Below are 16189 nucleotides of genomic sequence, written 5' to 3'. Positions count from 1 at the left end.
CATTTGAATTCTCCTTCACGAGTACAACACTTAGCACTTCTCTTTATGAGATTTCAACTTCCGCATTGTGGGTCCTCTCTCCAGTCTGCCAAGATCATTTTGAATTCAGCTCCTGTCCCCACCGAGGTTCCTGCAACCCCTTCAAGCTCAAGACCACCTGCAAGTTTTGTAGCCAACTTTCAATTCTCACCACCAGGTCACTAGTTAAGTTATTAAATGGAGGTGGGAAAGGAGGCACTCCTGCAAGGTGCTGTTGGGAGGGTGGTGGTAGCTTTGTGTCAAAACAAGAATTCCTGTCCAAATGCTTTTTTTCAAATCAGCTGCATACCTGCCTTCTGGCAATTTCACCTAGACTATAATTTCCAAACTCCCATGTGCTTCACTACTAAACCAGACCAACAGCAGTGACAGCAAGCAAAAGACCAAGCACGGAGAAGATGAAGAAAAGGAAGGCGGTAGCAGCAGTACTTCAGTGCGTTGTGTAAGGGCAGTGACAAAACAGTGACAAGAGAAGATGGGTGGATAGGAAGAGGAAGAGAAGCAGCAAGGCTTGTGCTCCAACAAAGTTAAACATTATGGCTCTAAGATGCATTTCTCTTGTTTGCTTATGAGAATTTGTGCTACGCAGCATCAACAGATAAATACCATTTACTCCTTCCCCTGAATTTACTATGGTTACTCACCTGCCAAAGTTGGAAAACTGACTGCTTCGAAACAATCTGCTCTTAGAAATCTGTGTATTTTTTTTTTTTTAAATGCTGCACTAATCTCTTAAATGCTTATAAATTGGCTATTAACTGTATCCATACCTCCCTAGGGGTCAAAGTTAGGCCTGACTGGACTTATAATTCTTCAGCTGCCTATTTTTGCCACCTTCTTTAATTATAAATACTACATTTGTCCTTCTGCACTCCTTCTGAGGCCTCTTCCATGTATGCAGAAAGCATCACCAATGAGCATTACAGCAGTCGCTGAACCGTTCAGTACTACTGCTGGCACCATATCCATACTATTAAGCCAAAATATGACAGAAATTACATCACACTGTGTCTAATATGAAGAAAAGCGTTCTTCCTCAGCATTATTATTACGTATTGCTGTCTTTAAGGATTAACAGTAACAGTGACAGCCAGGAGAAAATAAACAAACAAACTAATATTGAAAAGCAAAATGGAATATTAAATTTATGTTGATGTAATGGTACAGTAAGAGCAAAAGATAAACCTGCTTTAAGAACTTGTTTACACATTTCAGCCCAAGTCTGGCTACATTTATTGCTAGTTACCTGAAGCTAGAAATAGCATGCAGAATGAGGCACATACCGTGAAACTAAAGCATATGACAGGCAGTTTCATTAATGAACTCCCGTTTCCATTGCGTTTTTTGAAAGGGGAAATGAGATAATGCTGAATCTATGATTCTTCCAGCGTGCCAAAGAAAACCCCTTTGAACAACGCACAGCAATCATATTTTGACTAATGCAACCAGTAGTCACTTTCCTCCCAAATTCTCTGGCACTAGATCAGGAATCTCATTCCCAAACCCTCTGAAGCAAATGAAGCACCAGCTGGCCTCCTTTCATCACCCTGCCTTCTTCTAATGACTCTTTGCAAGTGGAGATCTCTCCTGCAATTAGCAAATGCTCCAGGTTAAAACAGGATCCCCTTCTCTAGCTCACCTAGCAGAAGTCAATAATATAAATTACTTCTCTCCCCACCCCTCCCAGCGGTAGCTTTGGATCACTTTAAAGTTCCTCGCCAGGGCTCTTCAAGAACTTGCCCCACTGCCCAGCCGTTGCAATATGCCTGCACTGGCTTGTGGAGAAGGCCAGTGCACCTACAGGGGTGGCTAACATTTACTTTTTCTTTGAGTCTTGCATCTCCTCACAGTTTTTTTGCCCAAGGGATCAGCCCAGGTACCATCTGTCTGGACTTGCCTACCTGAGAAAGGCCCACATGGTCAGGGCTGGACGACACAACAGAAGAGCGAGTTGGGGCACAGACACGTGCCTGGTAAAGCAGTGAAAACTCTCAGAAAAATCTACTCATTACAAAGACTGGACTGTTTCAAGAGCGCTGTATTAAATGCCTAGATTAAGAAGCTCCTCAGAACTATGCTATTTGTGGCCGTCTCCATGCTGCTTCAAACTTCTGGATTACTGTCTGACTGTAACGTGCAAAAAACTTTTTTCATTAAAAAGGCATTTACCACCACCACTGAAGAAATAAAATACATGGAGCAGCGGTACTGATGGAGGAAAAAACCAAGTTATTACATATCAGATCAGTGAAGATGAGCTCAGTGACACAGCTTAATTGTTTGGAGGGGAAAATATAGTGAGTCACCCTTTAAAACTTGAAGTGTTCTCAATACAAACGCTCTCAAGACACTTACTCAAAGACTCTAAAGTACTTTAAGGATTCAGTAAGAAACTCTGTGGGCTCTCAGATTCAAATAACCTACTATTTTAAATAACCTACTATTTTGATTATAGGACCCCATTCACGTTATTAGCAAGGTTTCATTATTTGAATAAATGGGTGTTTCAATATGAAATAGTCTTGAAGGTTTTTGTTACATACCGTTTTGCATGTTTGTACACTGCGCAAGCAGCGGAAATTGTTAGCACATATAAGATGGAAGACTTCTGTGCTTACCACTCACTTATCCACCTCACCCACCATGCTGCTTTCCTCTCTCCTGCCCCTTCCCCACCTCTTTCCCACCCTACACTGGGAGATACAGAAAATGGAGAACACAAAGACTGGTATATAAGAATTCATCTTCTCCAAGCAGAGACACATTCTCACGAATCAGAAATGCATGCAACACGCTTTTTGAAGGTCAAAACAGCCTCAGTATTCCTCCTCACAGGACAGCCCTTTCTAATCTGCATGTCTGTCTTGTGTTTCAGTGCGTTAACCCTAACAAGCTTCCCCATCCCTTCCGTTCAACAGCACCGGGGTCACACATCCGCATCAATCATATTAACATTTTATCCAGCTCCATTTCCATCACCCAAGCAGACTTCTGGTCTCTGCCCACCCTCCCCTCTTTCCTCAGTACCCTTCTCCTCTCCCTGAGTGGGTTATCCAAGGACTTATTTTCCCTATCAAAGGGTTTAAAGTAGTGCACTTGGAAGGTGCAGGGCTGTACGCATAACAGCAGTGTACTGAAGCAAAAGGTTATTCTTCAGAAAACCAAAGAAAATCCTGTCTTTAGTCACTGTTGAAGTCTTCTGTTGGACCTTACAAGCACAAAGCTGAGTAGTGAGTGTAGTTGCTAGCAGAAAAGGCCACCAGTGCCAGTAGCTATGAAATAACTTTCCAAACTGATGCAATAATTTGATTCTTTTTACCCCTGAATAACAGCAAGGGGACTCTATACAGCAAAGCAGGGCGGTCGTATCTACAAAATACTTAAGGTACTACTGCATTCTGCTGGCGGTAACAGAAAACATCATTGCAAGGAAAGAAAAATATTTTCGTTATAAATCAAGTTCCATCACCCTGATGCTTATTACTGAATAATATATTAAAATTTACGAATTCAGTATCAACACTTTTTTTTGCAATTCCACCATATTTTAGATATACTGTAACCCTAGAATCGTATTCCTCTCTCAGTTTTACCCAATTTTGCTTATTTTTAAGGTAGGAAGAAGGGCATGCCAAAGTAGGGGACACACTCCCCAGCTGACTAACCTCCTCATGCCTTCATAGTCCTCCACTGCTTGCTTCCCTCTGCTGTCTACAGCCGTGTCTCTAGCGTTTGAGCATCTCATGGTACTCAAAGTATTTACCCTCAAGCTCTCCTGTAAACCAGGGACATGCTTCTGTGCTCAGTGTACATACAGCCTGGGAACGCAGACGGGGCGGCAAAGCAACTTCACAGAGGTCGGGGACAGGGTGCAGCGCAGGGAGCCGAATCCCGCTCCAGGCTTGCTCCTCTCACGCCTGGAAGACCGCTCAGGCAGGAAGGCCATTTAGTTAAAAACAAACAAACAAACAAACAAACAAACAACAGTTTAACTCAAGTGAAAGGGAAGAAGTACAAAGCTCTGGAGCAAAGCGCTCAAGTCCGACCTCAGCTGAGTTTGCAACCTATCTGTCTGGCTGTGTCTGTCCATCTGACTAACACGAGAGGTCCATCAGGCTTCTTTCCTCTTTTCTGTTGTCTAACTGTTTATATCAGGCTGCGAGAGAAGAAGCAAATTACTTCTGTGTCTGCGGCCTGTTTGGGCTGCTGCTCCAGAGGTGCACGCCCAAGTTAGCACGACTGCAGCAATAAATCCAAACGCGTAAAGTTGAGGGTTCGCTCAAAATTCAGCCTGCTGCTGAAGGAAGCAGGACCCAGCTCCTGCAGCTTTACCTCCTCTGTGCAACCACCGTGCCACAGCACACATCCGCACAGCCCCAAGCACCACGAAGCGTCACTGACACCTCCTTCCTCCCCAACCGATCTTTCATCCTTTCTTTGCAACGTGCCCTACAGCCCAGGGAAGACTCGTGCTGCAGCTACCACGCAAAGCGGTGCTGGGAGGTGACAGCACAAGGCCGATGCTACGAAAAGCCGAGGCACAACAGCGCGCGCTTTCCCTGGGGACAAGGCCATGCGCCAACAGGAGGCAACGTTCCTCCCAAACACCTGGGTAAGCGCCTTTTTTTTTTTTTTTTTTTTTGCTGAAACCAGGGAATTACTGTTCAAAGAGGGGAGGAGTGGCTGGAGGAATCCTTGGCCCCGAGGAGCACAGACGCCAGCTGGGCGCAGCGCCCGCCTGAGTCAGTAACCTCAAGGCTCGTGGTTGCTGCTCCCTGCCAACCCCACCCTCCTCCCTTACAAATTTCAGCATGATAGTCTGCCTCCCAGGGAGCCGGTCCTGCCTTAGTCACGGCACTTCCTAGCCTGTAATACTTTAGCCATGAGCACTTCCTACTTTTAATCAGCCTTTATAAATGAAACATGGCACCAGATACCACAAGTTTTACGTTATGAAAGAAAACAGCTGATAAGCTCTTTTGTCTGCACTGGGAAACTACCAATTTCCATTCAAATCAAAAGAAAGAGACCAAGTGAATGTGTTTATATCAACTACAATGAAGAGGCAGGCTGCAAACTTTCTTCTATTTTAGCGAGACCCACTCGGGCAGCGGCGTCTGCTGGAGAAGGGGTGGTGCTCAGCTCAGTTACCTGCGGGATTCGTTTCATCACGCAGCACCTGCAAGCTGGGGCAAGGCTCTCTTTGCAGAGGGCTGAACTCAGCAGAGCCCTAATCAGGTGGCAAGCAACAAGGGAAAAAAAGGAGGAACTCATCTTCCATCAGCTAGGTAATGAGATGACACCAGCTGATGGTGACGGATGCGAGATCCATACCAACACTTAGCACACAATCGCTGACCCCCAAGCGATTCATTTTGATACCAGCTGAAGAGACCCACAGGCAAATCACAAAGCAGACAGGAAACGAAAACTAGAGCCAGGTAACAGGAAGTCGCATCTTTATATGTCCCCTACTCCTTTTCATACTTCTGCATGCTTCTAGTCTTCTGCAACACCTTCTTCCAAGGAAAGGTGTGGCCAGGCAGCTTCTCCCCTACGGCACGCTTCCCTTGGGACTAGGATAGGGACCACGCCAAGTTTTACCCTTCTGCAGTTATGGCTCCTGAGAAGGCCACCACAAGCAAAAAAACACTGCTTGTCAGCTCTGTTAGGGGAACGTTACCGGAAAAAGCCTGAGGGCACGCGAACAGCCAGGAGAGGAAATGCATTTGTTCACACAAGACGACTGCGGTGCTTTAAGACCTGCTTTAAACTGACTTAGATAAACTGGAAGAACCACACTTCTTTGGATTTAAATGAGATTTTATGTTTAATTTTAGAGACGATCACATGCACAACTCACCACTGGTTAAAGAGGGATATGGATACATAGACTGTCATCTACTCTCTGGTATCACCCCCATCGTGCAAGTCATTGCCATCATAAAATACACCCGGGCACCTTCAGGTAGAGCGCATCTCGGGTGTGGGGAGGGGGGGGGAATAAAAAGAGATACAACCAAAATTAAAAGCAGTACAAGACTTCTTTGGAGTAATAGGGTGTGGTATTTCTCAGAAATTTTTCCCCTTAAAAATAATTGTAAAAGCCTCTCCAGACACACACCCTCCATGAAAGAATGTGAAAAAGGAGAGACTGCCCTCACAGGGACTCTAAAAACAATCTCAGTGTGCATTACACAGATTACACGTAGGCAGTGTGTTATGCGTACGAACAACCAGGTTCGGATCAAGAATGCAGTTACTGTCATGCTGTATCCTTAAAAAACCTTAACAGTTAAAACACTAAGGTCTAAACTCAGTACTAACCTGCAGTGGTTTTTTGGTGCATCATTTCTGCTTTCTCTGACAACAGACATTTCAATGTCTACTTCCACTTACTTCAAACTGCTATAAAAATAGCAAGCCATGAAGTTCAGTGGAATGTCATGTACTCAGAAAAGCATATTATTAACTACTTTTTCCTGCCAGTTCATGTGTGAGGTAAGGTACAATCAATTTTGTGTGGAAAATAAGGCAAATGTGGAAGAATTAGGGCAGTACCAGAACTTCTCATCTTAGAATTCAGTGCTTACTTTTTCCTTAATCCATTCCCTTTCACTAGGTTACATGTTTATAGCAACGACAGGAATAAATGAGGAAAAAGCCCCAGAAGGAAATGTGCTCTAACCTGGGACTTACAAAAATACTCTAATTTACCCAGACTCATTTGAAAATACTGCAGCCATCCAGTTCCAAAGGAGGAAAAAAAAAAAATAATCGACTTCTTTCCAATTAGTATGGTGATGGTTATTCTGAACTTAAGACACCAAGATCTCCAGCTACTGTACATAAGTAAATACTAAATTTGTGCACTAGGGTTCAAATGGAAGAAAAAAGTTACTTCCAAAACTTATTCTTTTGCTTTCTAAGCAATACACAGCTGCAAGGATGCCAAGTTATTTTGAATACAGCATATAACTGAATTCATTCAGGATTGCAAAAAAAAGTGCCAGCACCTCTATTTTACTACCATTTTTAGATCATGACAGTGTCAATAATATGCAACCATCAATCCTGTGTTAATGAATAAGGTGTTTCCCTTTTGGTTTATATCTAAAAAGAGAATGAAAGTAATTTTTAAAAAGTTATTTTGCTTGTCTAGCAAACACCTTTTTCAAATTGGCTCTGATCTACTGAAAAACGAGGCATCAGTCCAAAGTAAACAGTAAGCCCAGAAAAAAAAAATCTCTGAATAATAGTCAACAATTTTTCCACTAGTTTTTTTTTTTGACAAAAAGAAAAAGAGGAAGAAAAGCTTTTTCATCTGAAATCACACTTGGAAAAACAATTCAGGCTCCCTCAGCTTTAGGTGAAAAAAAAAACAAAACAGAGGAAGCTTTTTTTTAAAAAAAAAAGAAAGGAAGAAAGAAAAAGAGAAAAAAACCCACAAAACAAAACCACGCTTCACAGAGGAGAGCTCGGCTGTGGAAGTAAACCTCCTTGCAGAGGCTCCAGTGAAACCAGTTCCCAGCCCAGCTCCCTCGCAGGCACCACCGACGCGGGTGGCAGCAGCCCCTGGCCAGCGGCACGCTCGCTGCTCCGGTGATGTACAGCGGCCTCTCTCTGCTGGGGGAAGAAGCGGGACCCACTTTCAGCATGTACCTAGCCCCGTGTAACTGCGTGCTGTTCGTTCCTCCTCTCAGCTCCCGGCGTTGCGACGCCCACAGCGATTACGTGGCTGCACGGCAGGTCAGATCGGCGTATTGATGCAACAGAAAACCCAACTTTTTCTTTTTTTTTTTTTTTAAATCATCCTGGGGGTTTGACTTCTGCTGAATCAACAAACTATTCCTTTCCACTCTGCAAACGGACGAATGCTAGGTTTCTACATGGAAAGCAGCGGGAACACACAGCCGGGGAAGAGCAAAGCTGCCTCTGTTTTAGACCGGGACCGGGTGCAGACCCGGGTGCTGCTGGGGGAAAGTCTGACTTATGAGCAAGGCCTAAGCAGAGCTTTTTTGTCATCCTTCTTCCTCACACGACCAAGAACAGAAAAATGAGGAAGGGAAAACATCCCACCAGCAGCTTGAGGTACCGTGGAAAGGCCAAGCTGGGGCTGACAAAACACGCTATTTAACACCACAATAGCGCCTTTTACTACAACCACAGATTTAAGACCCACCTTTTTTGATTATTTTTTGTTTATATAAAAGCCTTCAAAAATACACTAGGCAATTACAGAAATGTGAAAAGACCCTGCCCGCCCTAAATGCTTAAAATGAAAACAGACAAGGGCGAGAAAGAGGATTAAGTAAAAGATGTGATGTTGGGCACGTGCTTTAATTTATCCCAAATCATATCTTTGGTGCTGGGTCCCCAAGTGCTCTTCTTTTGAGGCATTTCAAGTTAAACTCCTTGCTGTTGCTGCAGACGAAACAGTTCAGGGGGGATTTGCGCGAGACTGGCGGGAGCCTTCAGCCCCCCCATGCAGGAGCAGCTCCAGGCGCATCCTTCAGCAGGAGGCCCTGGGAAACAGCAGCCGCGGGAAAGGGGACAAAGATGGCAGCGAACAGAGACCAAGGTGGTGGTTAGCAGTAAGTGCTGGAAAAGAAGTGTAAGAAATTCCAGTAAACGGACTTGAGACAGCGATACAGCCAGAGATACAGGCAGAGGGATGCTAAAAAGCACGTGATACGCTTTGCATAAAGCAAAAGTGAGACCACTGTGAGCACCTTCAAAAAGATGGTTGGAGCAATCACTGAGAACAGCTTTAGAGGCACAGCGACTGCAGAAATGGGATTGGTAAGCCATTTTTTTTTCCTATTCCTAGAATCATTACAAAAAGCAGCATTTACATTCAGGTTTAAATAGTCACTAAACTTTTACATTCATCAGAGAAAAATAAAATTAAAATCTTAAACTAGCTGTTCTCTGATGCATCCTGTACCTAAAACTGAAAATTAAATCTGATTTCCATGAAGAACATACTCAAGAAGGCTCGGTCCAAAGTTCCTTTCAATTCTAGACTATTTCCTGACTTTTCAACAAGATGCAAAAAGATGAGAGATGCAAAAAGTTTTTAGAAAAATGAAATCGGCCCTCACCTCTAACCACCAGCGCCAGCAACAATGGAACAGCAATTAGATACTGGAAGTAAGAGGAAAAAGGGAAGGGATCTAAATGAAAATAAAACCTTCCTTGTGGTCAGATCACCCACAGGATTTCCAGCTGATTTCTTTTCGGCTATGAAGACCTTCATTAATACATTATTTATACTTGCATAAAGTACAGCAGAAATATATTTTTAAAATAAAATCTTCAGGAATGTATATACACCAACCATGCCAAAGAGCACATATCTACCCAAAGGGAGGCATTAATAACACGGCCACGACTCTGCTATGCTATCCTCACCATCTGAACAGAAAGCTACACATTTTGATTCAGGGCAGCATCCCTTACTTAAGGGGCAAGGAGGTTTCTCTATAATTAGGCCAACATTCATATAAGTTTGGATTGCTCAAAGGTACTTTCTGAAATACAGAAAAATCAGCCCAATCAACCTATAACTGAGGGTATAAAAATAAAGGGTTTGGGAAAGAGACATCAGGTAGGAACAACAGAAACTTTTTTTTTCCCCTAAGGATGCCATTTCAAGAGCATCTCATTGCTGATGTTCTTTCAAGAAAGACAGTTGGTAAAGCAAAGGCTTCCTCTGTTTACTGCTTGTGTGTGTTTGCTGCTTGTGTCTGTATGCTTTTAAATTTTCTCTTTCTCAAACAAAAATAAAAATCTGTATACCATTCCTGGCTCTGCTCTCTGACCTTCAGCAAGCTACACTCTCTTTGAGATCACAGTTCAACGACATAGTGGATGCACAGCTGATTTCACAGCTTCTCAGACTGGATCTGAAATGCTGCAGCAACATGATGCGGAGTACTGTATAAACTTCACTTCCAAGGTCAGATTTGTTGAAAATATTGACCTGCTCTGGGATAAAACCTACTAGTATAATCATCAGTTTTCCCACAGCTGACAATATCAAGAAACTCTGCACTGCATGCTCTGCCCAATTCTACTGAGAAATCAATAGTGCCTGTGCCCAGTCCTGTTTGTCCTGCTGAGTGGGATGGTACAACAAATATTCAGCATTAATAGGTGTAAAACCAGGCCTAAGCTACATTTTACCTTGCACATAATGTGTGTCCCTGAACACCACCAACAAGGTTTAAATGTTTTATTTCAGAAACTGGTATAGGAATTACAGTTGTGTAAATGAAATTTGCCAATACTTAGAATAATTAGAACACAACATAGCTAAAAATGCTAGCCTATACTCCTCTGACAACATTTTAAACCTCAAGGTCACGTACGATACACTCTAGAGATTTAAAAGTCTGGATTCTCACCTGAATGACCCTTCTGAGTACATCACCATCAAAACTTTCCCTCAAAAAACAATTTAGAAAACAACTGACTTATTTTAAGCATGAAGCTAGGCATTTCATAGACATTTTTTCCAACTACTGGGCAAAAACCAACTTTTAAACCTCCCAAGCGGACACCACTTTTTTGTGGTCAGCTGTCTCTCACACTTCCAGAGTACCTGAGAAGAGGCCATGTGAGACCTGGCATCCTTCCAGAAAAGCAGTGCAGGGTGGGGGAATCTCCTGGATTTGCATCAAACCCTCTGACTGACAATACTGGTAAAACAACGAACAATATGGGGACTTGAAGCTGGTCAAGTCACTTTTTGGAAAATCCTTTCCTCCCATATGTAAGTATTTCTGCAAACAACCGTGAGGCTCCACTGCAAGAGCTAAGGGAGCAGCTATGTCCGGTGAATGGACCCATGACTGACCCGAGAGCAGAGACCAGGATGAACTGAGCCGCTTCACCACCCCAGTCCTGCTCCCGTTGAGGGCTGCAGGGCCAAAAAACAAGCCTGAGAGAAGGCGACCTTTCTAGAGAACCCCTGCAGTGGAGACGTTCTGCTGGGCTTGCAGCTCTTTTTCTCCGCTTTTAACAGTCACGATAATCAAACAGCTCCCTCTCCCACCCCTCGCCTTTAGGAATGCTATTATTGGTGTACTGCAGACAGGAAATCCCTGTAACATATACTTTCTCTGGGCCCGCTGTGTGGAAATTGAGGCTTTAGTGCATAGCCAGCAACATCAAAGTACTGCAAGCAGCTGTTTAATACCACATTCAGTTGCCATTGTTCTGTCCCGGAGTCTTCTGTCCTAACGCTGCCTTGCAACTATCCCCTTATACGCACACATATATTTATAAAGGAGATGATAATAGGTACTGCTGAGTAGCCAGAACTGGTGCACATCATTCAGCAGAAATCACCAGCCTTCTTTAAATTCACTGGAAACACAACACACATGCAAATCGTGGTTTCACCAACTTAATGGGTAAATCATTATGGTGGTCTAGAATGAAATTTGGTTAATGAGGGAGTGGGGGATGATACCAAATGAACAGAAATACTATTTTTGTCATTAAATCCCAACATGCTGCTTCTAATGTCACTGAAAAGCACTGGTATAATGCAAAGTAACACAAGAAGTGTTCAACAAGCAGTTCAAACAAACCAGACATTTCAGAAACCACTGTGACAGATGTTACAACTATTAGTGTTTCTTCTCTTCCTTCCTTCTCTACTCTCTTCTGTACAGAGGTGCCTTGCCGCAGACATTTCCATGCCCTTCTGCTTGTGGGATTCAAAGTAAGTGATTAAAGTCACCTTGTTAAAGCTGATACATAAATGCGGTCCTCCTGGATGCAGTCTTACTCACACACATCAGTTGCTCATCAGCGCTACAAAGCGTAACTAACACTTCTCTTCTGCTTTCCCTGTCTTAAGCTGGTGTTCTGGCTTTGTTAATACTTACCTACTGCAAAATACCACCAGCTTGCAGCACGTTGGCAGCTACTCCGAACTGACCCACCCATGCCCAGGAGATCACCTGGACTTTGATGGACCCTGCAGTGAAGGGCAGAAGAGGGCCCTTTCAGTCCACAAGCCAACCATGAGGAACCTGACAGATTTCAGTTGCAGCAGGTCCAAGCGCACCTGCACTCCACCTAACTGTAGTAACCCCACTGCAAACTGAAACCTGGGCTCCCTTTAAAGAATACAACAAACTTGATGCTGAATTCACTTTACAGAGCTTACATGAGGATCCATTACGATTCTCATTAAAGGGCACCCTTTTCTTGGTTATGTGCATGCAAACCTTTCAGTCACACCGAAGCTGAAAGAACTACCTGCAGGTCATCTGCCGAGTTGAAGTGAGCGCCAGCTTCGGGTCCAACCCACAGCACTAAGCATGCAAATGAAATGATACCTGCCACCTTGTAACTTACCACTCAGCATCACACTAGGTAAATTTTTCCCCTATTGATATTTTAATACTCCACTATGTAAGAATGAAACAGAAGTGTTACTGAGGTGCCAATCTTCTGAACAAGCAGACCCCCACTAACGAGCTTCTAGCAGTGTATGGATCTGAACTTTCGCTCTCTCTCTCATATTTAAATTAGCATGACAGTTTGCCAGACAATGAACATTCAGTTATGCTAACAAAATTGTGTTGTCAAGATCCGTCTAGAAAACCGTATAAGTAAAACCATAGGATCATATTATAACACACATACTTTCTAATTTAATTCAGATCTTATGTATGAAGGAAGCCAAAACAGCCCTACTGGTTATAAGCAAGACAAAAATTATACTAGATATACTTTACCAAGCACAAAATCCAAACTAAAATATCTTCAATTCAAGACAGCTATCTATGGGCAGAGGCATGTAACACTGGGCAAGTACACTGTACCCATTTATCTAACGAGCAGCTGCTCTTCGTTAAATATGAGAAATAATAGATTAAGAAAATAACCTCCCAAGCCATAACTTCCATCTGCTACAAAAACAACCTTATGTACTGTACCATACTGACAACGCCAACTCAACAGGTACAGTTTCATCTCTTTGCCTGACAGGCAGAAGCAAGGTTTCAAACACTACAGAATTGTTTTCCAAGTATTAGCACGCGTTTTGGTTAATTTGGCCACTACAACATTCTGATTGGCTTCAGTGAGATTTTGGAAGGGCCTTACTGCAATTCATCAGCACGGAATCAGTTAATCTAACTACTAGTGTTTGCAAATGTTATCAGAAGCATTAAGCAACAAGTGACCAAACACAGCTTGAGGTATTTCTGTGTTCTTAAAAATGTGCCCAAGATAACCAAAGATTACATTATGTTGATACAGTATCCTCTGTTTATAGAGAATTGTGTAGCGAATATACATACAGTCTGGAGGAACTCTCACAAAGCTCCACTAATCTATTTTCGCTGAAGTTAACAATGAATCACCTACAGATTTTAAAGGAAGTTGATTCTGAATAATGGAAAAATCTCCTGTATAAGAGTAATAATTTCAACCTCTATTATAGAAGCTGGCAACAAGATAAGTCTGAACAATCATTTTTTAAGCAAATTTTTTTTCTTTTTCCCTTTTTTTTTTTTTTTTTAAATATTCTCCATTAGAAATCCAGATCCTGTCTGGGCTATAGAGTTCTTATCTGACTGAAAAGCTACTGAAACGACAGCAGCCAAAGGGATGATATAGTAAAGACAGCTCACGGGCGTGTGCACATACGGTTTTGTACCAGGACAAATTTATATCTATTCCCAACAAGTGAGCCTCATACCTTCCAGTTACAAGAGGCAAGGAAGACAAAACGACATTCTTAACACTCCTAGAGTTTAGAAAAAAAAGAGGGGAGGAATATTCTTAGAACACAAAAACATGTTCTCCAGGTATTTCCATATGACTGTGAAGCTCCAAAAGAGGAGGTAAACTGCCCAAATTTTAAAATTCCTTTGCAAAGGTCACTCCTTTAAAAAATATCAAACGCTGCTGGTGGTCCTTCTCGCTTCCAACAAACCCTTTTGGATCACTCTCATTCAATTTTAATTTCAAGGGGTGGACACGTTTCTTCCCCTACAGAAAACGCTTCCGTCTACCCAGAAGATGCTCCTGTATTACTAGGAAAACGCGGGGCAATTTAGTCCTTAATCTCACTGGGTTCCCAGTCTCACGTTCCAAAAGATACAGCCAGAGGAGTGACTCAGAAAGTGACTTGGTAGCGTGATCTCCAGAGGGAAGTGAGCAGTAGCACGTTGGCTAGTTTGCCAGAAATGACCTCAGTTTGGCTCCTTATAACTGATGAATAAGCAAAAAATTCTTGATTTTAGTTGCAGTTTCCTCTCTTCTCCACCCTCCCCCCCAGCCCACATGTGTTATTAGTGCAATTAGTTAATTAGTTAATCGTGTGGCCTCATGCCTGTATGCTCAAGAGGAAAATAAAGGCACTGCTGTTGTTTAGCCTGATGAAGCATTAAAGCTCTGTAAAAGCACACGTTTGTTAGCCCAGATAACGCTGCTTACAGAGGCAAAGCAACAGGATGCACCTGAGCTATTAGAAAATTCACTTCAAAGCATGCCGTGTTTAGATTTTTATCAGCAAAAGTTCTTTGGGGATTGAGAAAAGACAGAAATTGCGGTATCCCCACCCAGCAAAGTTTCAAAGAGGGGCACCTACAAGCACACTACCTTGTCGGCGTACTGACCGCTGGCTCACTTTTGGAAATCCACAGGCGTTGTCACTGTTTTGCACAACTCCTGTGCTACTTACACAGAGCAAAGCATGCACGAGTTTGCTGCGCCCATCCTGAAACACCTGGCAGGACGATTCTGGAAATCATGGCTGTAATTTCTACCAAGAAATCATTTTCCACTCCTCCTCTAGCCCAGATTTATAATGCCACAGGCTTCTGTTACAATAGCGGCAGAGTCATCCTGCCAAGAGGCAGCTGTAATTTCCCAACATTAAAAAAAAAATACCAGCAACAGCAATTTGTGAAGGCAACAGACAGAAGTAAAGCACAACTCACCACAATATTTTTGATGCAGCACCATCGTCTACTGAGGTTTAAAATGTTAGTAATTCTTTTTGATACGTTTCTTACTTCAGAACACAGATTTAAGTAAAGGCATCCTGTATTTATTTATATACCTGACCAGAAAACTCCTAGTAACATTTTGGAGACAACATCCGACTGCCAAAACTTGCTTGAACACATTGAACTGAGATTGAGTTACGGAATACTTTATGCTACAATCACTTAAGAAAATGCTGCATTTTTTTCCTGCCATTCTTCTTACTTGCTTGATTGGCTTGAATAATCTACCTCAAATAAAGAAATGCCTATATCTTGCAAGAAAGCTTAAAAAAGAGTAATATAGTAGTATAGATGTTAGTCACAGGTAACAGAAGTCAATGTAAGCCCTGTTACTCAGGAAATGTGGCATGCCAACTGTAAGCACTTGGACTCTTGGCTCCAAGGAAACGAAAAATTAAACTTATAATTTGACCTCAGTGAGTCCAGGATTTAAATTCAAGTGTTCTGCATGATCAGGACCGTAAAGTGTTCAGCCTAAAGAAGTTAATCCAATTATTTTCCTATAGATACATTGCACTATTTCTGAATTTTAGTTAAAAAAAAAAAAGTCCTTTCAGTGAATTTTTAACGTTTATTTTAAGAGAAGAATATGCGAGACAAATACTAGGAGCTACTCGTCTTCCCTGATTTCTGTTACACTCACATGGAAAAAAGCAAACGAAACAAAAGTTTTCAATAAATGCAGTGATGCTAAAAAACTATGTAGGGTTTCTATTCAAGCACTAATGGGCCTTTCAGCACTACAATTTGAAATATCAGATATTGGCATGAACGCTTTTGGTGTCTTGAAACTTAGATCATATTTCCATGGTATGCAGAAGAACATGCGACACACTATGAATTTTCTTATCATTAATTTAGGTAGACCTTGTCTCACTTGTATCCTCAAGACCAGCTACAGGAACATTATTTAAACCGTGAACATAGAGCAGATAACTTAGTTTTTCAAAGTTTACTGGAAAATCTCTGAAGCTGGAACTATGGCCCTGATCATTTTGCAAACACTTTCATTGAAAGGGATAAACGAAGATCTAGATTCTGTTTTTACATTAAATTCTCTCCCCACCATGGTGGCGAGTACCGATACACAGCTGTAAAACCAACTGAAC

The 16189-nt window shown here is 42.4% G+C and overlaps 1 protein-coding gene across 7 annotated transcripts in view; it reads right to left on the bottom strand.

Moving 5' to 3' along the window:
- The window catches only part of LIMS1 (LIM zinc finger domain containing 1), a 79599-nt gene that overhangs the window by 51224 nt on the left and 12186 nt on the right, over nucleotides 1-16189 (bottom strand). Inside the window, exon 1 of one of the 7 annotated variants that reach the window (XM_068925732.1) lies at nucleotides 14753-14802. The exons of 5 other annotated variants lie outside the window; for them this stretch is intronic. In XM_068925732.1, the coding sequence (XP_068781833.1) occupies nucleotides 14753-14787 (35 nt within the window). In that variant the 5' untranslated portion in view covers nucleotides 14788-14802. Of the gene's footprint in view, nucleotides 1-3704; nucleotides 3800-14752; nucleotides 14803-16189 lie in introns of those variants that run through there. One more of the 7 variants, XM_009665493.2, reaches the window with a different exon arrangement.

The sequence above is a fragment of the Struthio camelus genome, chromosome 1 (genome assembly GCF_040807025.1).
Source record: "Struthio camelus isolate bStrCam1 chromosome 1, bStrCam1.hap1, whole genome shotgun sequence".
NCBI lineage: Eukaryota > Metazoa > Chordata > Aves > Struthioniformes > Struthionidae > Struthio > Struthio camelus.
This window is presented reverse-complemented; position numbering and strand designations above follow the sequence as displayed.